This window comes from Pseudocercospora fijiensis (genome assembly GCF_000340215.1).
Source record: "Pseudocercospora fijiensis CIRAD86 unplaced genomic scaffold MYCFIscaffold_7, whole genome shotgun sequence".
Taxonomy (NCBI): domain Eukaryota; kingdom Fungi; phylum Ascomycota; class Dothideomycetes; order Mycosphaerellales; family Mycosphaerellaceae; genus Pseudocercospora; species Pseudocercospora fijiensis.
Window position 1 is genome coordinate 2801480 of NW_006921538.1, and position 27992 is coordinate 2829471.

Genomic DNA, 27992 nt, shown 5'->3' on the forward strand with positions numbered 1-27992 from the left:
ATGACGCTCTATCGTTAGATTACGAGTTCTGGATTCGGACTATCGACCGCTGCAAAGTAGCGGGTATAGCATCACCCGGAGCCTTATTGCGCAGTCCTTGCAGCAGATGTCCACGTGGACCTTGAACACAGCCTGTGAATTGCACGAAACAAGACGTGTCACGTGTGAGCGAGAACAGAGTCCAGACAGAAACAAGGTGTATCTGAACAATCTCGGTCGTCGGCCGCTGTACAGACAGAGTTTTGATCTTGTGTTTGAGTTTCGCCGCCGTGACCAGCTCCCAGGGCTTGCGGTTTGTCACCGTAGTAGTGGCAGTGGCAGAGAGAATTATTGTTGAAGCAGAGCAGCACTCATCAGTGGAACACGCTCTCTCCTGCAAGGGACTGCTGTCACTGCCGTTTCCTACTGTAAGTGAAGCAGCTTCCTGCATGTTGCCGAGATGGCCCTGAATCGCTCGGTCGATCATTCCAGGGCTGCGAATCCTGAAGAGGAACATCCTCCATGTGTACGGTCTCATCAGGTCCAGAACCTGAAGCGAAAGCAGATAATGTGACGGTCCAGAAGCGTGAGAAGAGAAGTCGTTGCACATGGCGTCGTTCATCACATCGACTACCCCGAAATAATGTGGTTGATCACGCATGTTCGTCGCTGACGAGTTGGCCACACCTCCTGTGCGCCTGGTTGTCTCGCAGCGTCCGCGGTGTGGCCAATTGCCGCGTGCGAAGTCAGGTTCAATGTGGTGATGCCAGGGCCAGAGATTGGACAGCGATGCATCGTGCGGCGGATCCGCCAGTAGCTTAGAGCCTCACTAGGTAGACTACGACGATCATGCTGCAGTGCAATAATCGAGCGCGCCGAACGCTGGCCGGTTGGCAGGAAGCGACGCTGCTGATACAGCCGTACTGTACAAAACGAGTCTGGCAGATGGCTCAGGTGTGGGCAGGCCAGCCTTGCGGTGCACACACAGCCCAAGCCGCTGGCAAGCAGACCGCGAGGATGATATGTGTAGAATTAATTCTATTATGCGCTGGACGACACACTGCAGGCCGAAAGTTACCGTTTGGCGCTTATTAGGCTTAGGCTTAGGTGCACCGCAAGCCACTCCCGCTCTGCTCTGCAAGCTATCCATGCCCCACGGGCCATGCTGTTGCCGCCAGGTGCCTGACTGACTCTCCACCTCTGCTGCTCGCATTGGCCCCAGCAAGGCTCAAGCAGCGTGAGAGCAGATTTGTGCGGCCGACTTCCTACTCCAAGCACTACCGTATTCTACCAAGACCAGCACTGCATCACCAGACCGCACCGTCACGACGCCTGCAGCGATGACATCCGGCCAAAGCCGCCGCCTTCACTGCTCTTACCGCTGACATACGCAGTACTGCGCGTGATTGGGCGGACGGCATACCAGGTTCCCTGCGACAGTGCCTGCGAGTGTTGTCACTCGCGGACGCTAAGAGATATGAACGAAACATCCCTGGCGCTGAAAGCAACGGCGGCGAGCACTACTACTGGACCATCAGGCTCGCTGCAAGATTCTCACCGCACAGCCAGGTCTGCTGCTCCTGCCTTTGACGCCCACACTCCCGCTCGAGCTGCTGTCCTGTCGACGAATCACACATCCGCCAACCACAGTCGCCCGCCGCAGCGACACGAGGCCGACCTGCCCACATCCATCAGCAGTAGACACGCGCAGGTCCAGGCTCAGGCGCAGGCTCAGGCGCAGGCTCAGGCTCAGGCTCAGGCTCAGGCCCAAACTCATCAGACTCCACGCGCTCCCAACCCGGCGAAAAAGGTCACGGCGAACGAAAAGGATGAGCTGCACTTGGCCATAAGCGCTCAGGTTGTAGCAGAGGCGGCTGTCAAGGCTTCTGCGGCAGCGAGCACCTCTCCTCCGAGCTCGCCAACGATAATGCAAAGCTCCAAGCCGGCCACTCGACCAGATCGCGGACCTATAATGGCGCATCGCACCGCCTCCATCGATTCCACTGTATCGTCCATATCCTCAGCATCGACATCGCAAAGACCCAATCAAGTAAACGCGCTTCGCGTCGCGCAAGACAACCAAGGACCACAAGATGCACCTGCGCTCATCGCTGCGGCAGGCTCCGCAGAAGAGGCCCTGAAGAAAGTGTTGGCAGAGAAGCAGCAGGCGGCTAACCATAATGCGCAGCTATGGCGCTTAGTCGAGAAGCAGAGAGCCATGATCTTGGGGCTGAACAAAGATTTGGAGAAATCTTTAAAGGAAAAAGAGAGATACAGGCGGAAGCTAAAAGAGTCGCTCCAGAGCTCGACTTCTGCGCCGACGCTGATAACATCAACGGATCAGATACTGAGAGGCGACTCGAGGGAAACGAGCCTGTCGCCGTCACAACTGGTGCCGGGCTCAGAGGCGGCCGCCCGAGACATTAGTGTAGATACCCGAAAGACCAGCGACACGTCAGGCTCCTTGCCGAGCGGTTTTGGACGCTCAGATACCCCTCAGGACGCGACGAATGCGCCCTCATCAGGCTTGCCTGCAACGCCGCAGTCCGCCAGCAGCATCACGCAAGGCCAGCGCGACTTACCTATCATTGGCGAATGTGTGCCATTCAGATCAGAGGAGAGCAAAGCTGCGACAGCGACGATACAACGAGCGCCTGGAGGAACACCGCCACTGTCGCCACTGTCGCCAACGCCAAAGCTTGTAGAAGTGGCGTACAGTCCGAAGGCGAGCCAGCGTGCAGGGCACCAGAAGAATGCATCCACTTCCTCCTTCCAGACGAGCCCGCCTCCTTCCGCGCATAGCTTCTCGAGCCCCAAGACGAGGAAGGCACCTCCCGCGCCGCTAAAGCTGGACCCACCCAGACCCGAGCCGAGCATGATCAATAACATTGTCGATGCATCCGACTCGGAATATGAGGATGATCCGGAAAGCGCGCGGTCGGAGTACATGGAGCGTGGACGTAGAAAGACGCGCGAGGAAGACGACCGCGAGCGAGAGGTCTTGGCGCAACGAGAGGCAGAGCAGCGGAGTCGCTCCAAGAAGGAAAAGAAAAGCAAGAGTCGGCCGGCGGAGCAGAAGACGGACACGTACGAGGCCGCCGCTGTATCACAGTTCGCAGTGGCGGAGCTGCCTGCGCCGGACGCCGCCCATCCTCAACCCTCCATCTTTTCTCCTACCGCCAACCCGGCTGAAATCGCACGCAATCGCGCCGTTTCAGATGCTGCAAACGCGAACGCCATGCCGCGCACCCTCACAGCGCCGTCTGCCTTACTCAGTCCTGGCTTGCCCATGAGTCCGCGGCCAGGTGACCGACCACTCAATTCGCCCATGCCACGTGCGGCGGCGACTGCATCTGCAGCAAACTCAATGCCCATGTCTCCGAGATCTGGCATGGGCCGCATGGCAGGTCTACCCCTGTCACCGCGACAGCCAAGACAAGCTATCCCACTACCTCCACAGACACCCATGGCCATGATGTCGCCTCACCTGGACCGAGCCAAGGCATACAACGTTCAGCAACAAGCCACGTCACAAGCTCAGCCAACATCTTATACAGTCGAGCGACTGAAGCCGACAAACGATGCGAGTAGTTCCGATCACGAGCGACCATCGATGTCGAGCGACCATTCATCTGCCTACACTCCTAGTGAGGTCTACAAAGGCCTCGCCACGGAACAGTACCCAGATCTACTATTGCCTCCCAATGCGCTGCCGTCGATTATGATCAGGACGGCTTCCTCGCGCATGATCCGCTCGCGTGCTAGCATGATACTGCCGCTCAAGCAAGGCGACGAGAACCCTGTGCTTACGATTGGAGTATATGCCCGATCGGACAATAAGGAGCTGTGGCGTGTGGAGAAGACTTATGCAGCACTTGCCGGTCTGGACCACGAAATAAAGTCACTGTGTCGGGTGCACGATCGTCTCCCCGAGAAGGCTCTCTTCACAGGCCACGCACCTGCCAAGATTGATGCTCGCAGGACGGCACTCAACCATTACTTTGAGAAAATGCTTGACTCGGTGATAGAAGAAAAGGCGGCTCGAATTGTATGCAGATTCTTGTCGACTGATGCTTTTGGCGCGGAAAGTGGCGACCATTTCAATGCTAGAAATGAGGACTCGACCAGGCCAGATACGCCAGTTACGCCAGCCTCAAAGTTCCGACCGAACATGGCAGGCTACTTGACCAAGCGCGGGAAGAATTTTGGTGGTTGGAAGGCACGATATTTCGTTTTGGATGGGCCAAATCTGAAATACTTTGAAGGTCCTGGTGGAGCTCATCTCGGATCGATCAAGCTCCAAAATGCGCAGATTGGAAAGCAATCTGTTAACCATAATCAGAGCTCGCATGAGGACGAGGACAACCAATTCCGCCATGCATTCCTGGTTCTTGAGCCAAAGAAGAAAGACTCCACCAGCCTCGTCCGACATGTGCTTTGTGCGGAGAGCGATGATGAGCGCGACTTGTGGGTGGATGCCTTGCTCCATTATGTTGACTTCAAAGACGAAGAAGAATCTCAGCAACCTGGCAGGCAGGCACAAATTTTCAAGACCGAGATCAGCCTACCACGTAGTCCGCGGTTGCAAAAGTCAATGAACGATCTCCGGCCAGGGAGCAGCAAAGACGTCACAATGGACTCACTCCGAGCAGTGGGATATGGCGACACCGTCGCCGGTGATGCTCCTGTCATGGGACCTCCAGCGACGCCAAGAGTTACTCAAACCCCATCGCCTCCATACGACAAGCTCACAAGCGGTGCTGACCCTACGAATGCCTCTCACCCTCTCATTTCTGGCCCGACCAACTTACAGGTCATTCAGAACACGGGCGACTGGGGCATGAAGGTGCCGCCGACTCCCGGGCGGGACAAGAAGCGCAGCATGTTTCAGATACCTTTCACCAGAGGCCGTTCTTCATCTGATCTGGATTCAAAAGACTCTGCAAAGACGTCTACGGATCGAGGATATGCTAGAGCTGTGTTCGGAGTGCCGCTTGCGGAGGCTGTGGAGTTCTCGCGTCCAGACGGCGTTGATACTGATTTGCCGTCAGTCGTCTATCGATGCATTCAGTACCTCACGGCCAAGAATGCAATTGCCGAGGAGGGCATTTTTCGACTTTCGGGCTCTAACACCGTGATCAGAGCGCTCAAGGATCGATTCAATAACGAGGGAGACGTCGATCTGCTCAGCGAGGAAAATTACTACGACGTTCACGCGGTGGCAAGTCTTTTAAAGCTGTACCTGCGAGAGCTGCCCGCCAGCATTCTTACCCGGGATTTACATCTGGACTTCCTGCACTGCTTAGAGATGCATGGCGACGAGAAGATTCCTGCGCTGAACTCTCTGGTCAACAAGCTGCCAACAGCGAATCGCGCGCTTTTGAAAGCCATGTCTTCCTTCATGCTTTTGATTGTGAACAATGTTAATGTCAACCGGATGAATGTTCGCAACCGTGAGTCTCTACCAAGCTTCAATACTCTGATCTCATACTGACTTTACACAGTTGGCGTTGTCTTTTCGCCCACGCTGAACCTGCCAGGGCCACTCATCTCGCTTTTCGTTGAAGAGCAAGCACGCATATTTGATGCCACACCGCCTGCTGCCGATTCGCCATCCTCGGTGTATGAGACTCAGCCGCCTGAGATGTCATCAGGAGACCTGCGCTCTCCACGAAAGCAAATGTTCCAAGACCTCCCGACGCCTGCATACAACCAGACTCAGTTCCAGAACATTGGTGGCTTCCGAGCTGACGACACTGGTTTCACTCCCATGCAGCCTTCCTATGCCAACTACCAAATGGCGCCTCAAGGCGATGGCGGCTTTGGAAGCCTTAATGACGCACTTCGATCGCCTACAGTCTACAATACCACAGGAATGGGCGCGCCGACTCCGCGCGATATCAAGCAACGACGACGTGAGAGCGCTATGCTCCACGTCATGGGCCCTTCAAGGAAAATCAGCTCCTCCAGACTTCGCGGAGAGCAAGGCACTAGCTTCTAATAATTACTCGCAACAGATGACCAGGAAGCTCTGGGACTGTCAGCTGCAAAATTTCACTATATTACTGGTGTCTGGCGAAACACCAACCTAACTTAATAATCGACTGTTATGCCGGCACTGTGTGCCTTGGCTCGAACGAACTCAAAATACGAACAGGAACGCCGCCCAATACAGCACCCCGGTTTCCGTCTCGGCGCCACTACTGTGAGATGATGGATATATTTCATGAGGCTTTATTGTTTTCTGTCTTCAACTTGTTTTCTTGTTTTGGGGTTTTGTTCACATTCGTGCGATACAGCATCATACCCCGTTCGTTCGAAGGAATTTACTGGCATTTGGGCGTTAGAGAAGCGTTTTGAGCGAATGACCGAGGGAACCAAACCAGCTTCCGGCTTCTGAGTTTATTTGGGGGGGCGGAACGGAGGGTTGGCCGCACAGCAGTTGTCGGTTGGCATGTGGCATAGGAAGTGTATGATTATACGCTTCTTCGTTATCTATCTCGTATATGAGGACATGAGAATGTCAAAAGAAAGACTTATATTGTACAGGTCAAGAAGTTGTCTTCCCGATCTCGCGCGCTTTCAGTGTCAAGGTGGCTTATTGTGTTCGTGTTCTGGATTTCCAATGGTGATGAGCTTGATGAGATGATATTGTGCGGAAGTTACGTATTGCTATTTTCAGCAAGTGCGCAAAAGGTGCAGATATCTCTTGCCTCGCATTATTATATAGTTGCGATCGCCGAGTCGGCCGCTGCCAATTGTGACTCGGGACTAGATAATGCAGTGCGTGAAATGGCGCCGCCTATGATGGCGAATAAAGAGAGAGAGACATACGAAGAGAAATCTATGCCGCCAAAAGTTTTGATACCATATACTCTACGCAAAGAAACATTAAGCCACAATGCTTTTCAGTTGTCCTCTCCTCCTCATCGCGTCTCTCGGTCAAAGAATTCGAAAAAAAAGCCATCCCAATCTATTATCATCGGCATCGCAGCCTGTACAGTAGTCAATGTGAATTTCCACCTCTACATGTCCATAAGCATGGCGGCATCTGGCTCGCTGCAGACGTAGATCGTCTCATGCTTGTCCGTGAATCCGTTGAAACGAGTGGCAGAGCACTTGGTGTAAGCACCCATTTCTTCAAAGTAGAGCCAATCACCGACATCGACCAGGTGGGAGGAGAGCCACTTCTGGGTGATCACATCGATGCCATCGCAAGTTGGGCCCCAGACGGAGTAAGTGATTGGCTGGGTGCGGTTGTTGGACTCCTCTTCAGCTGAGGCGTAGCCAGAGTCAAGCAGAGACTCCTGCATGGTGGAGTAGTTGAAGCCATCGCGGCGATGCTGCGTGCGGAGGACCTGCGGGACCGGTTGCTGGTGGTCGAAGATGATGCTTGAGAAGTTTCCGTAGACACCATCGTTCATGTAAAGCATGTAGCTGTTCCCACCACCAAGATGCTTGTCCTCGACAGTGCGACGAGCGATAACGTTGCAAGCCAAGGTGAATGCGGTGCTGGTGTAGTAGCGTCCTGGTTCGGCGATGATGCGCACACTTGGTGGAAAGAGCTCGTCAAGTGCATGGGCGAGGACTGGAGCCATTTCGTTGAAAGTCTCGGAGACGAATCCTCCACCACAATCAAGGGTGTGCATCTCGAAGCCCAGAGCTGCAGCCTGGTCGAAGACGATGCGAGCGTCGCGGACTGCTTGACGGAACGCCTCTGGATCGGAAGCTCCCGAACCAACATGGAAGGCAACGCCAACCACATTCAAGCCCAAGTTCTTGGCCAATGTGAGCAAATCCATTGTGACATCCATTGCTGCGCCGAACTTCTGACTCAGGCGGCACAGACTAGCTGAGTCATCCGTAGAGATGCGGAGGAAGAGCTCCGCAGTTGGGTAGATGTCCTTGATCTTGTACAGCTCATCCGTATTGTCGAATGTCATCTGCTTGACTCCCGTCTTCGCGGTGTAGCGCAAATAGCTCTTGGTCTTGCATGGTTGGGCGTAGATGATGCGGGCCGGGTTGAGACCCATGCTCACAAGCTGCTCGATCTCAGCCTTGCTGGCACAATCGAACCCAGCTCCCAATCTAGCGAGCATCTCCAGTACACGCGGGTCTGGGTTGCACTTGACTGCATAGTGCGGTGTCACACGTGGCAGGTGCTTCTGCCAGCGCTTGTGCTGCCTATAGACCTCTCCCAGGTCAGCCACGAAGAAGGCATCCTCTGCGCCTGGCTCGCAATTGTCGGTGTCAATATTAGAGATGTGGCTCTGCAGGGCAGCGCCAATCAATTGCCTGGCTTCTTTAACGCCATCGTAAATCTCTGCTCCGCCTTCGTAGTCGGAGAGATTATCGATGAACTCTGTCGTCTTTTTCAGAGAAAAGCTCTCGTAATCGTTGGTGAAGATGTCGATTGCGGAAGGTGCCATACCCTTGTTGCAGGTATGGGTACGATTAATGTCTGGATGACTCGAAAGGACTGTTAAGGTGGCTTGAAGGGTGCAAAAGCCAAGCGCAGTTGACCTGGGTAGCGAACGCCCGACTCCTCCCCGGGGAAGGGAAGAGCTTCAAGGTGGCTCTTATGCGGCAGCTGAGAGGGCGAGGAGTCTGATTGTGGTAGTTGTTGGAACAACTCGAAAAGCAGATCGGATGGCTCTTTATGGACCAGCAGGCGGTGGAGGTGGGATGCTGTTGAGGATGTCGCGGTGTGCTCGTGTGGATGCAATTTGGCTGACTACTCGAGTGCCTGCGCGCAGGGCCGTGGTGATCGAGGGTGCCTTTGACTTGACCAAAGGCGAGTCTAGATGTGGATTGGGGCCAGGTTCGCGGTATGCTGTGGCAATGTGAATCAGTAGGTGGTTCGGTGCGTAGAACAAGTCTGAGATATGACTGTGGCAGTGTTGTGACGGTGGGAGCGAAGCGTACGGTCGCAGGGTGAGAGTGCGGTGAAGAGCGAAGGTGGCGCGCCCGGGGGCTGGCTGACGGAGGTGAAGGTGGTCTTACCGGAACCGGCGTGTTTGATCAGTTGATGTGTGTTTGCAAGAGGCTGTTATACCTTCAAGATGAGGCGTTTTTAGGCACAAAATGTGGTGTGGCAGTGAGAGAGAAATGGAGTTGCGCGAATTTTGTACTGAAGGAAGTCCGTGCCCGTGCCAGGCCCCACACAAAGTGAATGGGCGCACTGCCGATCAACGTCAGCATATCAGAATCAGGGCAACCTCCACCGCTGTGCCTGTCCGTGACGCATTTGTCCTCACCTCCCCCTGTTCCTATTCCTGACATCTCCAGGGCTCCCAACGCGTCACAGAAACGTGGGCATGGCTGTCAATAATAATCAGCGTCGTGCCTTTCACCACTCTGCTGACAATTGGCTTGCTTCAAAAGCCTCTCCAATGCAACTGCCATCGGAGTCTCCGCTTGTGGGAATCAAACTCCACGACAACATCTCATCAGCTGATGTTGTGTCAATGTGCAAAGCCATCATCACTCTCACCGCAAGACAACGTACGGAACACCGGTCTTGGCTGCGTCAAATCGTCTGCGCGCGAACTCATAAGCTTGAAGAGCATGATAGGACTGGATCGTGTGATCTGATGATAGCATTGCATGGCTTCAGATGTGAGGGCTGGCGTTCGTGACTAAAAGAGGCGGCAGTGCTACGACTACTTTGGGAAGAGGGAGAAACCTTTGCGTCGTCGAAAGTGGACATGAACAGCGTGCTGCTTGGTGCATTACTGCGATCTGTAATTCAAAACGCGCATCAGAAAGGGAGTGGTGCCTTGGGTCAAGTCTGATCCCGAAGCGCTGATCGCGTGCTCGTACTGTAAGGCAATAAGTTAGACGCCGTCCACGCTTTGGTGTCCAGCAGCACAGAGCTTCGTGACAGTCTCGCAGAAAAAAGCGCAAACTGCTAAACAACTCGGTCGCTGCGAGCGCAAGTCACCACTCATAGCTCCCGAGGTATTTGTGAGAGCTTTATATGACTCGTGACAATGTCCATCGTGCTTCATCAAGGTAATAATACAGTTGAGAGATTGACATGTCCAGTGCCGTGATCCGTCTACAGGGTGAAAGTCTCCAATTTGACATTACACTACCCCAGATCTCCAACCTAGTCTATACAAATGTAGTCGTGTGCTCGTAAATATATGCCTCATACTTTTGTTCATACCTCGTACGATGATCAGCCGCTTAGCAGACGGTGATGTAAGCACCGATCGGGGATGGGTTATAGTCCTGGAAGTACTCAAGCTCCAATCCATCCGCGCTCGAGAACTCGTACGCGACTCGCTCGCCTGCCTCGCACTTGCCAGTGAAGATCGTGTAGCCATTTCCGGGCGCAATGGAGGAGATCGCGCTGCTAGCTCCGCTGCCAGCTGGCTTGTTGGCGTACGTAGTCTGCTCGTTGGCCGGAGAGACAAGCTTTGAGCAGTGAAGACCTCCCTTGCCGTTGAAAGTGAAGGCAGAGCTGGTCAGATCCTTCTGCTCTGGGAAAAGGAAGACAACGGAACATGTCTTTCCAGCATGGTCCGGATGAATATCAAAGTTAAAGATGCTGCTCGTGGTGGATGAGATCGTTCCGTTGTACTGTGTACCATAGGCCTTTGAAGGGTTGGCAGAGTCGACCGGGACAAGAAGATGTGGATACTCGAATACCCCATTCAAGTTGGTGGGGCAGTCGCTGCTTTCGGGTGCAGAGGATGGTGCCGATGAAGCAGAGGAGCTAGCAATAGTCACCAAAGTCGATGGCTTGGCAGACTGGACTGCAGACTGGACTGCGCCCTGGGAGCCAGCTGGTGCAGAGATGACACTGGTAGCTGCAGAAGCTGCAGAGCCCACGGTAGTCGCTGGTGGGTTTGGTACAGTCTGAATGCTGGCGACAGATGTTGCGGCAATCGCGGCGGACTTTACGGCAGTAGCGAGGGTGGTATGGCTGGCAGCCTGGGGAGAACTGCTTTCGGCGGAGCTAGAGCAAGACAGATCGTAGAGGGGTGCTCCACGATCAGCATTGATAACACGGAATGAGGTGGCCGACTGGTCAGTCTGGCCATCATTCAATTGGTACCACCAGATGTTGTAGTCGCCATTGAGCAGGCGACAGCCGACGTTTTTGAAGTACGTTCCAGCATTGGCAATAGAGGCTGTAGCTTGGCCTGATTGAGGTCCAGTCACTGGCCATCCGGTCTCAGTGACCCAAACAGGCTTGCCTTGTGCAACGGCTACAGTAGCGTCGTACGACTGGAAGAAGAGTGACTCGGCATTCTCGATTCCGTTGGCATTGACAGTCTGGTAGTATGGGTATCCATCCATCCCAAGCCAGTCAACGGCGTTGATCAGGGCAGCATTCGAGCTGTTGGTGTATGCAGTCCATGTATCGACATGTCCGACAGATTTTCCAGATGCTGCTGTGCCTGCAATGGCGTCACGAACCTGGCCAATGTATCCCACAAGCTGATCAGGCGATGAGCCTGGACCACTGTCATTCTCGATTCCCGTTGGCGAGACTCGGTAAAGATCCTCAGACCCAACCGAGATGCCGACAATCAGATCTGTGAAGCTTGTGCCATACTGGTTGATGGCGTTTCTCAAAGCTGTAATCTCCTGGTTGAAAGCGTCGGGACCAGCACTAGCCCACAGGCCGAGGAGGAGGCTTGTGTTTGTCGCGATAGCGGCTGGGATGGCAGAGATCACCGTGTTGGTTGTGTAGCCCTGAATCATGGTGAAGAGACGTGCGGAGGAGAAGCCATGCGAGCCAGGCAGGTTCTTCGCAGCGTTGAAGTCTGCCTCGAAGTCTTGTTGAGTGCGGGCTGACTGGTCTGCATACAAAGCCCCATAGTTGAAGCCGTGGACTGCGGCGCTGGCGCTGCTAGCCAGTGTGAGTAACGAAAGTGATCGCATGATGTTGCTGATTTCTTGACCCAAAAAGACAGTAAGAAGATGGGAAATATAGCAAGTCCAACCTCCCTTCACAGCAAAGACTAACGCCTATATGAAGGCGAGCAAACTCGGATGACGACGCCTCCAGGCAATACGAGCCTCTGCATCATAGTACACTTTTTCGCCTCACGAGGCACCATGGCGAACACGTTTCCGCGGATGCGATGCTGCCGGCTCGTGTGTTATGTTAAAGTGGTCAGAGCGATCCAATGATGTCGTGCATGAGCCTCCATCTCGTCCAGAATTGGCAATGGTGTAGAAGAATAGTGCATGCTGAATATGCAGGCCGAAAAGCAGAACCAAACTGCATCGGGCAGAAGTGTGGTCCAGAATAGCACGATCAGCAGGTCAAGACGGCTCGCGGCGTGGCATGATGCCAGGCACCGCACATTACTGTCATTATGATAATCCGGTGATGAAGGCCATCGACGTTCTAGCCAAGGTCTTGGATCTAGAGCCTTCGTCGATGCTCGCAGGCCCCGTGGAAGATGACCATCTGCTTCCCTTTGGATGATGCTCGTGCAATGGTGCTTTGGAGTGTTGTTTCTCGATGCTGTGTCGCTGCATTTGGAGGTGTCAAGCGCAAGCGTGAAGAATGACGGCTGGCCAAGCCGCCGCCGTCGAGTCGGCTGGTGCAGTGGTGGCGTTGCGGCCTTGGCATTTCGCCGCGGATTTCCAGACTTTGCTTTCCGACCAGACCGGCTAGACAACACAAGAAGGCCCGCGCAGTTTTCTTGACGGCGCTTGGCCGCACTCACGGCAGATGGCTTCAGAGTTGGACTACTACGAGCTCCTTGGCCTGACAGGACAACGGCAGGCACAACATATTCCAGTGGACGAACTCAGGCATGCTTACAAACGAACGCTGCTCGCCCAGCATCCGGACAAGAAAGGAGCCGCCTTGCTACCGCAGGGGAAAGATGCCAACACCTCTATCGATGAGATCGCCGAGGCCTATAGAGTTCTTGGGGATGCCAAGCTGAGATCGGAGTACGATCGCCGGCGCAGCATTCGTAAAGGGCCTGGCAATGAAGCTGAGGACACTCGACATGCCGGGATGGAGACCGTGGACTTGAGCGACCTTGAGGTTGACGAGAAGTCGGAGCAGTGGATCCGATCGTGTCGTTGTGGCAGCGAGCCAGCCTTTGTGGTCACGGAAACGGAGCTTGAAAAGAACATCGAATACGGCGAGCTCATCACAGGCTGCAAAGGATGCAGTCTTTGGCTGAAAGTCTTGTTCAGCGTCGAAGCCTGAGACGCAAGACTTATGATTGCCCGAGAAGAAGATGCTTGCATGCTCCTTCTGATACCACCATGCTCCACGTTCTCGAAATCGCGAGCATTCTTTCTGCTCGAGAAACATGCCATATCATCTTTCCTGGATTACGCCGCTTCTGATTTCGGTGGCTATTGAGGTAGATGCAGTCTGGGAGCCGAATGGCAAAGACGCGTCTCGCCCAGGTCCTTTGGCTTCGCCTCTCTCAGAGCTCACGCGTGCATTCTGGCCCGATGTCTGAGTGTTCTGCCTTTCTTCGACTCTTGGATGTTGCATGGATCTGCTCCTAGCAGCACGCGTCAAGCTGGACCCTATCGTCGCACAGGACTCGCTCCTTGTGAGAGATCATTGCAAGGGTTCTAGACATCGTGGGGCCCTCTTGGACGAGTGAACAAGTGTCCTATTGAAAGGCTTAGATGGCCATTCATCTTCAGGTTGCAGCAGCTGAGGTCGATCTGGCGGATGGCAATTTCTCATCATGGATCTCGATGGTATTTGGGCCGTTGTTAGCGAACCGTGCAAGCTGATCTCGCTCACTCCGACAATCGATCGAGGCAAAACATTGTTGCTGCGGGTTCAGAGTCATCAAGACCAGATGCAGCATTTGTGGTGCTCATCACAACCGATCATCTCCGGACAGCCGTTGAGGTAATGCAGCCAAACATTGTCCATTCAGCATGAAAATTCGACATTAGCACAGCAGTCGGCTAGCTGCAGGCATCTCGACGGACTGTGTTTGTTTCTTCTGATGCAGTCCGAGAGTCATTCTCTACCACTGATTGTTTTGAGGTGTCTTGCGCGTAAGTCTAGCGTTGCATCTCGGGATCATTTTGCACAGCCGACAAGCACTGCAGATTAGCTAAAGGACCTGTTTCCGTCGGATACCACCAATAACCCTGTTAATGTTTGATACCCGAAGAAGGTGTGACAGCTCGTGCTCTAAGCTCTTGATCACCATGCTGCATCTGCACCTGCTCCACCCAAGGCTCCGCAGTCGTCGCCCATCCCGACTGGAGAACAACCCGATTTTCGAGCATCGACGAGTTCCAGGAAAGGAAATGTCGAACGAGTCTTGCTGCAAGGCACGTGATGTACAAGTGTGTTTGCCTAATCGGTATTCTACCGTGAGAGCCTTTATGCAGCTGAGTCCACCTGCATATCGGACAGATACCAACGTTGCGGACGCGGCGCCTCAGGCCGTGATTTCCTAAGGCTTAGTGACCTGGAGCTACCAGAGAAATTCTGAAAATCCCGTCAGGGCTCGATTCACATACGTACGTCCGAACCTGAAACACAACAACCTCCCAAGCCTTTACTTCGGAACATCAAAAGATCTACAATGACCCTCGCGCTCCTCGAACGAGCAACGTTAAACTCTGTTTCGCATGGACCGTTCGATACAGTACAGTAATAATTCCCGCCGATGCTCCCTGGCACCTGCCTGTACGGCTATGCAACTTAAGCTCCCCTATGTGCCTCCGAGACATCATCCAAAAGACCGTAGCGTGAAGAAGAAAAAACAAATGATCCTGCCGTTGAAACCGAGAACACGCAGATTTCCAACGCAGGCCAATGGAATTCATGAAACAGCCATGTACCGATGTCTTTGACAACTCATACTCGCCTTACTTGGCTTTTACACTCTTGGGCAATCCTGAGCCGTTGTTGAACGTTGACGGGTCGAGCCTCGAGGATGGCGTCTTCTGAACATCCGACGCCTCATCACGAGAACCAATAATGAAAGAAAGTTAATTCGATCCCGCAACGATGGTATAGCAGTGGCAGACAGTTCCGTGCCGTCCGCTGTTCAACCAGCGTGTCGGCTCCCTTGGACAGCACAGATTCACCGCTGGGCAGTTTTCTTAATCATGACGGAGCTCTCCCCCGTTGGTTTGATCACGGATATTTGTTGAAAGACGATTTGGAATATTGAAAAAAATCTTCGCTTTTGGTATTGATACTCTCGCTACGAGACATTATTGTATTACGAGTGGATGCAGCCAGCGCCAGCACTGCTGCGACGCGCGGAAGAGCGAATATGCCGCCTTGAGGAGCTATGTTTTTTTAATTATACTGGTGATGGTTGGCCGTTGTTGCTCTGATCGCAAATGGCGCTGCACAGGTAGAGGTATGCAAAGCGCCTGGTCATGTCGTTTGGGATTTCCCCCGTGCTCCCGGTTGTCAATGTATATGCCTCCAATTCATACCGCGACTATGAGAGCGGAGTGTCGCCAAGTCTCCGCATGTTATTGCGATTGTCCTTGGAGTCCAAGAAGGAATAGTCTGCGGTCTGCTCTTGGATGTCCCGTGGAAGAAGAAAAGGCTGCTGGAGGGAAGTAGAGAGGGCCTCCGGTTATGTCGGCTGCGTTTGCGTCGATCCAGAGTAAAATGCGTTCGAGTAGTCCGTTGAGACCAAGCGCTTGAAGTCCGCCTCGTAAGGAGACCATGCGTTGCAATCCTGTCATATGAGTGTGGAAGGTATCGCGTTGACCGAAAAGGAGTTCGTACGTCGCCATCTTGCCAACAGCAGCGATCATACGATCACTGGTCGCTCTTCCACTTGAGCGATGGTCTTGTAGTGCGCGATTGACCTCCTGGATAGCCATTCCTCGCAGTTGGAGCATGTCTATTCTGTGAGCATTGTCGCCGTGTAGTTTGGCATAGTGAGCAGCCGCAGTGAGCATTAAGGCATGCAGGCTAGCGGCATCCGTGAAGACGAGGCCTAGAAAGTGTGTTCTGAGCAGCTGTCTTGACGTTGAATCCGTTTCTGGTAGATCGACTGCCATGAAGTTGAGATAATGGTCCTGTCTTGCATTAGCTTGTGCGCTCCATGACGGACGAGCGTGTGAGACGTACCATGATCGGTCGCAATGATGCATGCCAGTCCTCTGGATAGATCTCAGTAGGGTTTATGCGAGTGACACCCGTTGAACTTCCAGCTGGTGACGCAGGCGATGAAGCTTCTGGACTGCTCGTCTCTGTCTCAGAATGTCCAGGGGAGCCTGATGAAGGCGTTCGATCGAATGGGACCGACAATGTTGGTGAAGGGAGTTGATCGCTTGAGCCTAGTTGTGCTCGTCGTGCTTGCTCTGCAGCTCTTTGGCGCTGCTTTTTGTGTTGCTCTGTGGTGACATGACTGCGTACGTTGCGCCGAGTCTGCGCATCTCGTGCATCTTGAGGGTGTGAAAAGTTGAGAAATCGAAAGTCGATTGAGTCGCCTGCAGAAGTCGACGACTTGTTGCCTGAGGAGGCGTTAGAGTCATCCTTCATTTTCCCATCGTAGGAAGTAAGAGAGGAAGGAGCATGCTCGGACCGGCTAGGTGCGGGTGAGGCATACCCGCTCCAGGCGAACTGACCTCTTCCTGGGAGCTCGGCAGATCCCATGGTTGCTTCGTGCACCTAGAGTGAACAGGTGAGTGTGTTAAGACAGCGATGGCTGACCAACACCTTGGATGTCAATTGGTATAAGAATGATATATCCATTTGATCTTCAGGGGTCTATTTTCGTTGTGCTTTCACAGCATCGTAATGGAAGCTGGGCGAGGGCACATGGCTCCAATACATCTGTGCCAGTGATACTATTGGGATTATGGTGGCGACGGTTGGTGCCAATGCAGGCCTTGTAAGGCATCGTGGTCTAACAAAATCGCCGCTCTAGGATCTTCGCATTGGGGAGTTCGGCAACGAGTGCAGTGGCTCTTCAATGGCGCTCGAGGTCAACGGTCGAGTGAGACGATTATGGAAGAATCTCACAGAGCATGGCCATTGGCCTCGGGGTGCAGCACAGTAGCGCGCGGCCTGTGAGCCGTCCAGAACGACGGTTTCGGAGCGTTCCACTCCAGCTGGCGTTGCGATATGTACGCCTCAGCCGCGAGCATGCTGCTGCGAAAGGAGAAAGAACCGCCACTCCTCTGTGGCAATAAAGCTGAGTCCAAGAAGAGCTCCGCGCTCGCTTGTGGAGTGAATGCTCAGCTTTGGCCGCCGGGAGACATTCATTGGCCAGTCAGCAATTCCACTGGTGCCCTGCGGAGCTGCAACCGCGCTCATATCCGCCTGTTGGAGGTGCATTGGTGTGCGAAGGGTGGCAGAGAGACGCGTAGAAGGTCGACCACACCCACCGTACCCGGGTATCAGGGTATGCTGCAAGATGCACGATCTTCGATGACGGTCGCACGCATGCTCGCTCGCGTCCCAAAGACCGGGGGCGGACGTCGCCTCGGCATCCACTTTTGCTCCTCCACCGCGGCGGTGGTGTCCCTCGTGTCGGCACGTGTGTCGCAAGAGCCATGCGCAGTACATGTACACGGCACAACGTCAGCTCGGGCGCCAGGGGAAGTCAGAATATTGCGGACGTCACGTCTTGAGTGCGAGAGCCGGGTGGTCTCCGGATGCGGCCGCAGACATCGCCAACAGACGTGCAGTATGCATCCAGCGACACAGAAATGGATGCGATGCTCGAATCCAGCGAGTCTTGGCAACCCATTCAGGCGGCATGATCCAGCGCTTCGTCATGATCGTTGCTGCCGTGCAACAGAGACGAGGGCGTTGTTTGGCGAAGGATGGCAAGGCTTGTCTATCCAAATACTGTCGAAACCGACGTCCCCCTCCACATACGCAAGTAACTGAAGCGATCCGCATGTCTCTGCCTGATTACCCGGTGCTTTAATAAGAACTCGCAGAGCATGCACCATTGTGACACAGCAGCAAAAAGCATACCGCGAACTCGCGTAACCAAGATGTCGGCTACCATCTCAGTGGAGACCACCGCAACGTCACACTACCAGCGCCGCCGCCATTCCAGGAACAAGAAGTCAGATCAACAAGATGCCTTCCTTAGTCTGTCAGACGATGCAGTGGCCGATGCGGTCGGCGCTGTCAGGTGTTCCACCCCGACGCCCTCTACTACAAGCGACAATGGCGACATGCGGTCGAGAACCCTCTTTTCAGAAGTCCGTCGCCCCGTCTGGCTAATTCGAGGTGTCGGTTGACAATTTTCTAGCTTGTGCTCACACCGCTACGTGTCATTTCCTTTGTCCCTTCGCTCTGCATCGTCGAATTTCAGCAATGGCGTTGGCGTCAACATGCCTCGGCTGATCAACGATCGAAGCGATGGTGCTTCTCGAATCCTGAGCCGTACCAAGAAGCTTCACGCTCGACGTGCTACCAAAATCACTCGTGGAGCCGACGCGGTATGACAAAACTCCAGTTGTCAGAATCGCTGGAGATTAGTGGGAAAGTGGCAGTGGCGCTTGCTGCATGGTCTATGCTTGGCCTTCTCGCTTGCGTGTACACGATTCGACAGATGTATTCCTGGATGTTCTGTTAATAGAGATGCTCAACGATGAATGAGATGCCGCCATTTTGGGAAGTCTGGAAGGCCTGCTTTGGGAAGATCTCGACCTTCTAGGTTGTCTTGTCTTGGCATCAAGCAGCAAAACATGAGACTATGAAATCTGATTGGGCAGGCGTCAAGCGGCTAAGGGCGAACCTTAAAAGATTGCCCCTTCCGTCCAATGAATCCTCGTCCCTCGGCTTACAGTCGCTACGTCCTTCAAAAGATGGAATTCCAGGAGGTACACAAGGCTCCGCGAACGACATCCCTCTGGGCCTCTGCTACTGTAAGCGGCCGTTCCTCCTCCCTAACCACCGTTCCAGGCCGCGAGGGGGCTCCTCGGCCGCTGCGAACTCTGACGTTCTTTGGAGAGAGTCTCTACATGGGACTTGGCGTGTGAAACCGCCATGCAGAATTTCTGTGACCGCCATTTCTAAAAACCCCCAATGGCTATGGGCGGGACATGTTGCATAAGATTTCGACATATGATCTGCATCTATAGCAGGGCACCTAGAGACCGTCATTGGCTGCCAAAGTTCTTGTATGCTGGATCGAGACGACCCTCGATCCGCCACGATGGGCCTTTCTGATCCCTTGCACAGCCTTGTCTATCCCGCCTGCCCCGATGAAGAGTTCCAAGCTACGAGGCCTGGAGACTAGACATGTTTCGATATGGCCCACTACACATACGCTCAAGGCCATGCAAACAAGCTCGGAACTGTCGAAGACTCCAGCTCATTCGACAACACGAGGCCTAACATTGCACGTGACTACCACGATGACTCGAATGCCGGTCTGCAGCTTGAATGGCATTGCTCGTGGTACGTTGACCGTCGTTCGAAATCAGACGAGCGCCAGTCCCGTGAGACTAGGTCAAGACATACGGCGTGATGTCAACAGGTCAGTCAGACATGGATACCAAGTCCTGGAGTGACTGCTTCGGGACGCTACTGCATTCACAAATCAAGTTGATGGTGCCGATGCTTCTTACTGCTCTCGCCAGAAATGAAGCGCAGTGCTACATTCGGCGTCGATCAAGGCCCTTTTATACGTGTGCGACACTTTGTTCCACCTAGTGGCAGATTGCGCAAGTGTTGTTTTGAAATACTCGCCAAATTCGAACCGCCAAAAGAGCTGCAAGGCTGGCCTTCGCGATGAAGCATATTGAAGCGATGGTCTTTACAACAGCTGACATTGCTGACTGGCCGAGCGCCACATCTCGCGGTTGCGTGAGCATCAGCTGTGCTTATAACAACCACGAAGAATGCCTATACCCTCGAGCCGAGAGACATCTCGGCAATTAGGATCCAGAAGAATCAGTGGCTGGTGTTGTGGAAATATGTCATGACTTCAATGTCTCTCCACCCAAGCAGTATTTAGTATGCAGGTGCGCCGCGCAGGTCGCACAGGAAGCCACAAAATTACGAAGGTCGAAATTTGCCTTTTGAAGTCTGATGTCGAAGAGGAATAGGGAGATTCAGGCGACGGACTCAACCATGAGCTCTACTGACACTCCATGCTGATTCACCTTCTCCGCATCGACAGGACTCGACAAACCACCCAGTATCGGTCGATCACATCGTAAGAAACGCGGGACTTCATCCTGTGCGTTGAAAATAGAAGCTTTGCATTGCGTTAGGTCCATAGAAGGTTGTGCTGGTCGCAGTGCATAGCAAACGTGACTCCGAAACTTATTTTCGTACTAGCGAATTGCGCCTCGAACTCTTGTTCATAGACAAGACAGATCCGTCTTCCAACCTCTCCTGCTCGACTGGCCACTTCCTGGCAGATTCTCTTGTATCGGTGGAATCTAGACTAGTCACAACTGTCCTGAGAGAGAGAGAGAGAGCTGAAGAGCGAAAGTTTTGCTCTGCCACCAGTTCTTAATGGCATCGAGGCAGTGAGAGTATCGTCGTGATGCCCCGGTGGTGTTTATCATGGAGTTCAGGTAAGGTGAATGGCAAGGATAGGACGGGACGATGTTCTTGCTCTCTGAAGACTGGCTTTCGCTAGCGTGGCGCTCGAGCCACTTATCTTGGCGGATAAGGCAGGGCAGGAACCTCGACTTCTTCCATGAGAGTAGCATCGACATGGTCGATGTCTCTCACCAAAGAAGCATTCGAGACAGGCGTCAGAAAGCTATGTGACACCTGGCAAACACTCCAAGATGCGATTGAATGGGAAGAGGTGAGGTTGCTTCAGCAGGTATGTCAGAGCATCAGGAACATTTGCTATCACGGTGATTCTGATTCCGATAGTACGGTGTCAAATTTCTCCGTATCAAGAGGCGTATGCGAGTCTCCGAATCTATTCAAATTCCAGAGCCCCCTGAGCCGAGTGATGGGGAATATCTCGAGGACGATCCAGAAGCCCTTCAAACTGGACGATCTCCTGCTCACAACGAAGTCCTCATTACTTATGACATAGTGCACTCGCCATCGTACCAGGTGCCCGTGCTCTACCTCACAGCCAAGTATGGATGTAATTCGAGCTCACTCAGCATATCGGAAATACACCGGCTTTTGGTCCCGGACGCCTTCAAACAGCAAGTCGAGGCTGTGGGTATAATGGGAGCCCTCAGCATGACAGATCATCCCGTAACGAGTGTGCCCGTGTACTTTGTGCACCCTTGTCGGACGCAAGAGGCAATGCAAGCGGTGTTGAGCGGCAGAGAAGCAGTTCCAGTGGAGTACCTTGCGCTCTGGCTTGGCTTGGCTGGCGGAAGTATCGGGCTGAGTGTGCCTGTACCTTTGATTCAGGCATTGAAGCTTTGAGGACGTCAGAATCGTATTCTTGAAGCCCAAATTGTCGCATGCCTACTTTAGCCACGACTGAACCTGTAAAGACGCGAGCACCGCCGCGCTGTCTTTCCAGTCCAGTCTCAATTTGATGGTGGCCTTCATTGTGCACTTCAATCGCTATCGCTCATTTCCATCTCTCCTCCACTGTCCTCATCCATCGGCGCATCTCCGCCTTCGTCATCTGATTCTTCACGCTGTCGCTTTTGACCAGCTGTACTTGCAGGTGAAGGTGCATTCTCTGCGCCAGCTTTCGCCGCCTCAACAGCAGCTGGCTTCGCGGGCTGTCCATTTGGCTTCGGTGGCAGACCTGGTGGCGGAGGCAGGCCTGATGGAGGCGCATTTGTGCTTCCTGGAGGCGCTGGGAATGAAGATGGTGGTGCAATCGAGTTTGTCGTTGAGGCATTCGGTGCTGCGGCTTTAGAGGCCTGCTCTTCATGGAAGGTGCCCGTCAGCTTTGCAAGCGTGTTCGATCGGCTCTTTGCGTATGAGATTTTCTGTTCATTACATCAATGGACTATTCCACCTTCCCTCTGCAGCAAATTCCATGGGATGCTCACCATTTCTCTCCCAAAGAACTCATAGCCTTGACAGTGACGCATCGCTTGTGTTGCGCTGTTGACGTCGCGGAACAAGACGTGTGCTTGTCCACGCATCTTCGGAGTCTTCAGCGCAGTAATATCCAGGACTGGTCCATATGTGCTCAGAAGCATATAGAGGTTGCGCTTCAGATCTGCCTTTTGCAATTTCTCTGGCAGGTTCTGGATGTACAGACTCTGATTCGGCGTGACCTTCTGGGCGACCGCATTAGATCCTGGAACGGTGCCTGCGGAAGCCATATTGTTGGAGGCCTGAAGGTGACGGGAAGGGGATGTGTTGCTGCTGGTCGCGTGGTTTGGAACTTTTCTATCTCAAGCATTCAATCGTACCTGTACCTGCCGCCTCGCACTCGGTTTCGGCTGCTGCTTCCGAAAGGTCCCACTTTCTGTTCAGAGGTCCGTCGTCACTCCAAGCAGGCATCCCAATTCCTCACTCCAACTTCAACAGTGACCATACGACAGTAGAGAGAACTCCCCTCCTGTCGCAATGGCCGCACCGCAAGTACATCACCTTTTCCACGCACCAATCTCCGACCACTCCTTCTCCGCCGACCGACGCACGCTGGCCGTGACCCGCGATAATAATGTGGAACTGTATGGAGCAAGCGGAAACAAGTTCTCCCTCCAAGATGAGCTTCGTGGACACGACAAGCTCGTCACAGGTGTAGATATTGCGCCCAACAGCGGTCGCATTGTCACATGCTCCCAGGACAGAAATGCATATGTCTGGGAGCCCAGCAAGACTGGGGAGTGGAAGCCAACATTGGTTCTGCTGCGAATCAATCGAGCCGCAACGTGCGTTCGCTGGAGCCCGAACGAGAGCAAGTTCGCTGTGGGGAGTGGTGCCAGAATCATTGCTGTCTGCTATTTTGAAGAGGAGAATGATTGGTGGGTTAGCAAGCACTTGAAGAAGCCTCTTCGATCAACAGTCACTTCGGTGGCATGGCATCCGAATAGCGTATTGCTTGCTTCAGGAAGCACCGATGGGCATGCCCGTGTGCTTTCATCTTTCATCAAGGGCACCGATGAGAGGCCAGAGCCATCTGCGTGGGGCGAGCGACTGCCATTCAACACTGTCTGCGGCGAATTTCTCAACTCCACAGCAGGATGGGTTCATTCTGTTGCGTTCAGCCCGAGTGGAAACTCCCTAGCATTTGCAGCACACGACAGCAGCATCACGGTCGTCTATCCTTCCGCCCCGGAACAACCACCTCAAGCAGTCATCAGCATCTCTACTCAGCTGCTACCATTCGCTGACCTTCTCTGGATCTCGGAGTCTGAGATTGTATGCGCTGGTTATGATTGTGAAGTCTACAAATTCTCTGGATCTGCTTCTGGTTGGGAGCTTGCCGGATCTCTAGAGAAAGGCAGCGCAGGAGCTGGTGCAGGAGCGGTCAGGGAGGAAAGCGCGCTGAACATGTTCCGCAGCATGGATTTGAAAGGCCGTAGTGGTGGTGTTGATGACACAAAGCTGAGGACCGTCCATCAGAACACGATCAACAGGGTTAGGGCTTACCAAGGCGGAGGGAGTGGACGAGTGTCGCAGATTAGTACTGCTGGTGTCGACGGACGCGTTGTGGTATGGAGTCTCTAGTCAATCAGTCATCACTGATGGCCCGCATAAACCCTGTGGGCTGGATAGACCTCATACCGGGTTTGAATGGATAGTGCAACGCTCAAATACAATCTTCAACTTCTTTATTCCAATGTGCTGCATTCTCCTCCTTGGCCGCGGAAGGCATCACGATCGTGTGTCTTATGACTGAGGTCTTGACCTGGTCAACGGAGGATGGCCCTGTACGGAGCTGAGCTGAGTCCGCAATCTCTTCCCCGTCTTCTCATCCGCTGAAACATCGACATACATCACTTTAACTTCAGCGCCCTGCGGCTTACACACACTCGATTATGTCTGTGAGAGGTTCAAGTATCGAACCAGAAGCCGTCGATGTCGAGACGCGATGCGCCGTCCTCTTGGCGTCTGGAAATCATTGTAACGGGAGCATAGCTTGCAAGCGACACAGCATGGCTGCGAAACGAGCAGTCCCTGGCAGAAGCGCGCCTTATGATCAGCTGCTATCAGTCCATCAAGAGGCCGGACGAGCAAGAGAAGCTTCACCATGAATGTAGTGGATTATTGTCGTAGTTCCGACGCCATGCTGCGACAATCATGCATCTTCAAGGCGTTCATACAGCTTGACTATCTTCTACACCTCTGGAGATCGATGCCCGAATATGACGACCGCTCCTCGGTGTAATGTAGTTCTAGTGAACACGACCGAGGCTCAGTTCTAGTCACCACTAACGAGTCTTTCACTTTCGTTACAGCAATCATATTTCCATCTGGAGTTGTCTACACATCTGCGAACACACCTCCGCTGATGGCTTCTTCCGTCGCGTTCTAAAGCTTACCTTACTGTGGGCCTTTGCTTTGGAAGGACTTCTTAGAAGAATTCAGACGATATCGGGACCGGTGGAGGTATCGCTAAATCAAAGCGGTGGACAGCTGTATATGTGATGCGGAACGAACCAAGGCTACTGCGTGAAATTCCATCTACGTGAGGATGGAGACAAACACAGAAGGATGGGAAGTTGCCGACTCCTTTCAGACGCTACATGGGCACCTTCCTCACTATCTTCCTGCCTTCCGCGATGGAGTTTGAATGAAGACAGTGCAGCTGGTCACTCAGGGTCCTGCTTCATGATTCTGTCCTCAGTACCATACCTTTCTGGACCAATTACTACCTCTCGTAGACTCATACTGAGGACATTTGCTTACTACAAATATGTCTTACTACAAAACCCAAGGAAAGACAAAGCCTGTCAGAACTTTTCGTAAAGTCTACGACAAATTGTATCCTCCTCGCTCAAGTAAAAAAATTCCTCGCTCCAAGAGAAATGGCAGGATCACAGAGACCAGGGCCCCAAGACGAGGTACGCTTTAAGAACGGATGGACCACGTTGCTACGAGAGTACGTGCCTCCGCGGGAATCGATAGAGTCTGATCCGATTTCAGATACCTCGTCTCCAGAGGAATCGAACGAAGAGACGTTGATATTCGAGCGGGATTCTGCCACAATCTCTCAGTCGCCAGCAGACCAACAACCAGACCCGCCATCTACATCTTCTGCCGATGAGCCAGCGACTCTACCCCCCTTCGCTGAGCTCGAACACTCCACCCAAGCTTCTGCGCCGCCCCGGCTGGTCCATCTTCGCCATCTTCTCCATCTTCACAAATCCACACCAAGAGAGCGAGTGCTACCAGCCCTGGCTGATCCAAGTCAATCGCCGTCTGGACCAATTCCACCACCCTCAGGGCCGGCGCCAGCAATTCCGCCATTGACAATGGCACACTCCAGTGGGGAGCTGCCGACACTGCCAGGGCTCCATCCTCCAATGACCTTCAAGAATCAAGACTTGAACGACGCTGCGACATTGGCGATGCAGCTCAAGAATGAGGGTCGGACAATGCCAACGACACCGATAACTAGTGTGTGTCGATTCGGAAGTATGTATCCTTCGTGCAACTGTGCCAGAGGACGGAGACCGAGCCACTTTTGAGCGTTGAAGCGTATTCGGAACAAATTGGAATTCGAAAGCTTTCGTAGACCTTGGAAATGAGAGTATGACTTTCACTTCACCTTCTTCCGGGCAGCCGCAGCTTTACTATTCCTAGATTTCTGCTTCTGTCTTGTGACTGCTCGTTCGGCTTTACTCTCATATCGGAATTTCTTTTTCTTGACCTTTTTCTTGTCATCGCCATCCTTTTGCCAGGGTCGTTTCTTCTTCATTGGATGCTCGGGTTTCTTGATCGTCAAGGATGCCTCTGCTTTGGCTTCACCGACTTCATCATCATTGTCTTCGCTCTCCTCGCCCATAGGTTCTACAGTGACTGTTGTATACTTGTCCTCGTCGACGTATTCTTCGTCCGAAGGGAGGACTTCTTCTGCGGCGCCTTCTGTATTTTCAAAGCCTTCAAAGTCGTCTTCACTCTCGTCGCCATTTATTAGGGCATTCTGCTTCTTGAGTTCCTCGTTGACGGCTTGGACGTGTTCTTCGACTTCTTGCTTTTTTTGTTCTCGGAGCTGATCTCCAGTCAGCGCTTGTGCAAGTCATGGTATACTGCTCCTAATCTCCATACAGCCTTTCTCTCCTTGATCTTCTCTTCCTTCTCCCGTTTTATCGCAACTTCTTTCGCGTGGTCCTTCCGGGCTTGCTTGCGCTTGGAGAATCCAGTCAGATATTCCTGTCGCGCTTCCGGATTAAATGTGAGTTCTTCAATCGGACCGTATCGATCACCCCGTTTGCGCTTCTTGCCGATCGGCGCCATATTGCTATACAGCGAAAATGGAGTTGATCTCGAAATTTTGGTCCTTGCGCGCAGCCTGAAGCTTCGCGGTCAATCGGCGCTTGCGCTTGCCGAAAACGTCACCTCACAACTCGAGCTTCATCCCAGAGGCAACGAGCAACGAGATCTTGATACAGCACCAGCACCACGCCATCACACAAAATGCGGTTACAAAGATTAATCGCCCTGCTCGCATCAGCAACCTCGACATACGCCCTGAGAGACTCGTCGCCCTTTTTTCTCCTCTCCACGGAGACGTCGCAAAGCATACCCAGCGACCAGCTCGCAACCGCCTCCCACCTCGAAGACGGCCTCATCTCCGCCCTCTCGAAATGCGATTCGAATCTCTATTTCTTCGTCACATATCCCGGTCTTCACAGTCGAGATCTCTCCAGCAGTGATGCGATGCCCGAACTACAGAAACGGGTCAAGAACTGCGACTACAAATCGGTAGTCCAGATCCCAGAAGTGATCGGCGCCACAGATATCGCACGAGTAGCGCACTCCGTGAGCCAAAATTGTCGGATCGAAGAGTTTAGTCTCAAAGATGGCATGCCAGAGAATAAGAAAAAGGCCATCTTCGGACCTATGACTCTTCCTTCCCTCACATCTGATGCGGCCGAGAAGAGGATGGAAGATATTCAGAGTCAGGACTGGTTACTCAATTCAAAGATCAAGGATTTGGTTGCGAATCATACGAAGCATACAATTCTGCTGGTTGGTGTGCCGAGTGAGGAGCACAAGACTGCTACTCTGGAGTGGGAGCAGGAGGATGAGCCGCCTTTCGAGAGGAATATGCATACAGATTTGAAGAGGGACTTGGAGACGGGGTTCAAGAGGCAAACGAAGAAGAGCGATAATCCGCAAGATGAGTTGCCGCTGTTTGAGAAGTATCAGTTTTTGAGTCCTGGTAAGTTGGGATTGGAGAGTGCGGTGGTACTGGATGAATTGCTGACATTGTGATGATAGGTATTTTCATGGGTCTGACTGTCTTCTTGCTCCTGTTTGTTATCCTCTACGTGGGTATCACGGCCATAGCGGGACTTGAGGTTTCGTACATGTCCTTCAGCAAGGAGATGGGACCAAATGCGCAGAAGAAGCAGCAATAGGGAGAGTCGGGGGCAGCGTAAGAGCGCGTGTATGAGCAAGATCAAGATATGTACAATGAAAGACTCAGAACTTTTCCAGTGATACGGCGTTTCAAGGGGAAATTTGGAAAATAAGATCGAGCCAGGATGAATCCCGTTCATGATTTGGAATCGTAATTGCTCTTTACGAAGGACGAACTTCTTTCAGTGACGGCTTAAGGTCCCTTTTCTGGACGCCTCAACAGACATCTGGTGTCTCACGTTCAAAAGACACGTGCTGATTCGATTCATTTAATACTACCAACGATGCTACTGCGTATGGCACCATGACACGCACCTCGATAGAATACATGGACTTCTGCTGCGTAGCGCCAATAGCTGCAGGTCACGAGTATTGCCTGTGAGGTTGCGCCTAGGTGTACGACCTGCACTTCCTGATCTCGCCGTGATCCGCGGTAATTATCTCTATCAATTCTGAACATATGAGACTGCTGCTCATGAATGGTATTGACACAAGCCGAGCAAAGTAGGAATTCCCCATGGCATGAAAGCAGGCAAGAATTGAACTGCTTCATATGCGTTGGATGCTTAATGAAGTTGATCGGTCAATGCTTCCAGGAACATGGTTGACGCGTATA

General features: G+C 53.1%; 11 protein-coding genes across 11 annotated transcripts; 6 read left to right on the forward strand and 5 right to left on the reverse strand.

Annotated features, from left to right (window-relative positions):
- Window positions 1–1456: 1456 nt before the first annotated feature.
- On the forward strand, window positions 1457–5898 carry MYCFIDRAFT_189931 (uncharacterized protein; the record flags this gene model as incomplete). Its single annotated transcript, XM_007931138.1, has 5 exons — window positions 1457–1548; window positions 1675–2523; window positions 2698–5432; window positions 5484–5700; window positions 5838–5898. The coding sequence occupies 5 exons, from the start codon at window positions 1457–1459 to the stop codon at window positions 5896–5898; spliced, it is 3954 nt and encodes a 1317-aa protein (XP_007929329.1).
- Window positions 5899–6822: 924 nt separating this feature from the next.
- MYCFIDRAFT_86868 (uncharacterized protein) lies at window positions 6823–9291 on the reverse strand. Its single transcript, XM_007931139.1, has 3 exons — window positions 9237–9291; window positions 8983–9160; window positions 6823–8812 (listed from the first exon to the last, which is right to left on the reverse strand). Exon 3 carries the CDS (start codon window positions 8406–8408, stop codon window positions 7005–7007), a length of 1404 nt encoding a protein of 467 aa, XP_007929330.1. The 5' UTR covers window positions 8409–8812; window positions 8983–9160; window positions 9237–9291; the 3' UTR covers window positions 6823–7004.
- A 748-nt stretch (window positions 9292–10039) lies between these two features.
- MYCFIDRAFT_216204 (glycoside hydrolase family 17 protein) lies at window positions 10040–11919 on the reverse strand. The gene has a single exon (XM_007931140.1). The coding sequence runs from the start codon at window positions 11875–11877 to the stop codon at window positions 10171–10173; it is 1707 nt and encodes a 568-aa protein (XP_007929331.1). The 5' UTR covers window positions 11878–11919; the 3' UTR covers window positions 10040–10170.
- A 760-nt stretch (window positions 11920–12679) lies between these two features.
- On the forward strand, window positions 12680–13171 carry MYCFIDRAFT_31649 (uncharacterized protein; the record flags this gene model as incomplete). The annotated part of the gene is made up of 1 exon (XM_007930598.1): window positions 12680–13171. The coding sequence occupies one exon, from the start codon at window positions 12680–12682 to the stop codon at window positions 13169–13171; it is 492 nt and encodes a 163-aa protein (XP_007928789.1).
- A 2267-nt stretch (window positions 13172–15438) lies between these two features.
- Window positions 15439–15876, reverse strand: MYCFIDRAFT_31121 (uncharacterized protein; the record flags this gene model as incomplete). The annotated part of the gene is made up of 1 exon (XM_007930576.1): window positions 15439–15876. One exon carries the CDS (start codon window positions 15874–15876, stop codon window positions 15439–15441), a length of 438 nt encoding a protein of 145 aa, XP_007928767.1.
- A 748-nt stretch (window positions 15877–16624) lies between these two features.
- Window positions 16625–19979, forward strand: MYCFIDRAFT_177318 (uncharacterized protein; the record flags this gene model as incomplete). Its single annotated transcript, XM_007931141.1, has 20 exons — window positions 16625–16654; window positions 16687–16784; window positions 16810–16824; window positions 16886–16968; window positions 16998–17440; window positions 17475–17717; window positions 17751–17849; window positions 17904–18002; window positions 18030–18169; window positions 18192–18367; window positions 18406–18513; window positions 18543–18607; window positions 18636–18989; window positions 19039–19386; window positions 19430–19454; window positions 19493–19498; window positions 19528–19615; window positions 19657–19753; window positions 19829–19896; window positions 19925–19979. The coding sequence occupies 20 exons, from the start codon at window positions 16625–16627 to the stop codon at window positions 19977–19979; spliced, it is 2640 nt and encodes an 879-aa protein (XP_007929332.1).
- Window positions 19980–20794: 815 nt separating this feature from the next.
- Window positions 20795–21298, forward strand: MYCFIDRAFT_31334 (uncharacterized protein; the record flags this gene model as incomplete). Its single annotated transcript, XM_007930587.1, has 1 exon — window positions 20795–21298. A coding segment is annotated over one exon (504 nt), but the record flags the coding sequence as incomplete, so codon positions are not given.
- Window positions 21299–21435: 137 nt separating this feature from the next.
- MYCFIDRAFT_31866 (uncharacterized protein) lies at window positions 21436–22161 on the reverse strand (the record flags this gene model as incomplete). The annotated part of the gene is made up of 3 exons (XM_007930607.1): window positions 21436–21572; window positions 21633–21819; window positions 21883–22161. The coding sequence occupies 3 exons, from the start codon at window positions 22159–22161 to the stop codon at window positions 21436–21438; spliced, it is 603 nt and encodes a 200-aa protein (XP_007928798.1).
- Window positions 22162–22363: 202 nt separating this feature from the next.
- On the forward strand, window positions 22364–23626 carry MYCFIDRAFT_49947 (uncharacterized protein). The gene has a single exon (XM_007930649.1). It carries the CDS (start codon window positions 22409–22411, stop codon window positions 23513–23515), a length of 1107 nt encoding a protein of 368 aa, XP_007928840.1. The 5' UTR covers window positions 22364–22408; the 3' UTR covers window positions 23516–23626.
- A 1924-nt stretch (window positions 23627–25550) lies between these two features.
- On the reverse strand, window positions 25551–26248 carry MYCFIDRAFT_63476 (uncharacterized protein; the record flags this gene model as incomplete). The annotated part of the gene is made up of 2 exons (XM_007930687.1): window positions 25551–26003; window positions 26060–26248. The coding sequence occupies 2 exons, from the start codon at window positions 26246–26248 to the stop codon at window positions 25551–25553; spliced, it is 642 nt and encodes a 213-aa protein (XP_007928878.1).
- Window positions 26249–26396: 148 nt separating this feature from the next.
- Window positions 26397–27568, forward strand: MYCFIDRAFT_86873 (uncharacterized protein). Its single transcript, XM_007931142.1, has 2 exons — window positions 26397–27176; window positions 27236–27568. Exons 1-2 carry the CDS (start codon window positions 26429–26431, stop codon window positions 27373–27375), a joined length of 888 nt encoding a protein of 295 aa, XP_007929333.1. The 5' UTR covers window positions 26397–26428; the 3' UTR covers window positions 27376–27568.
- The last annotated feature ends 424 nt before the right edge of the window (window positions 27569–27992 follow it).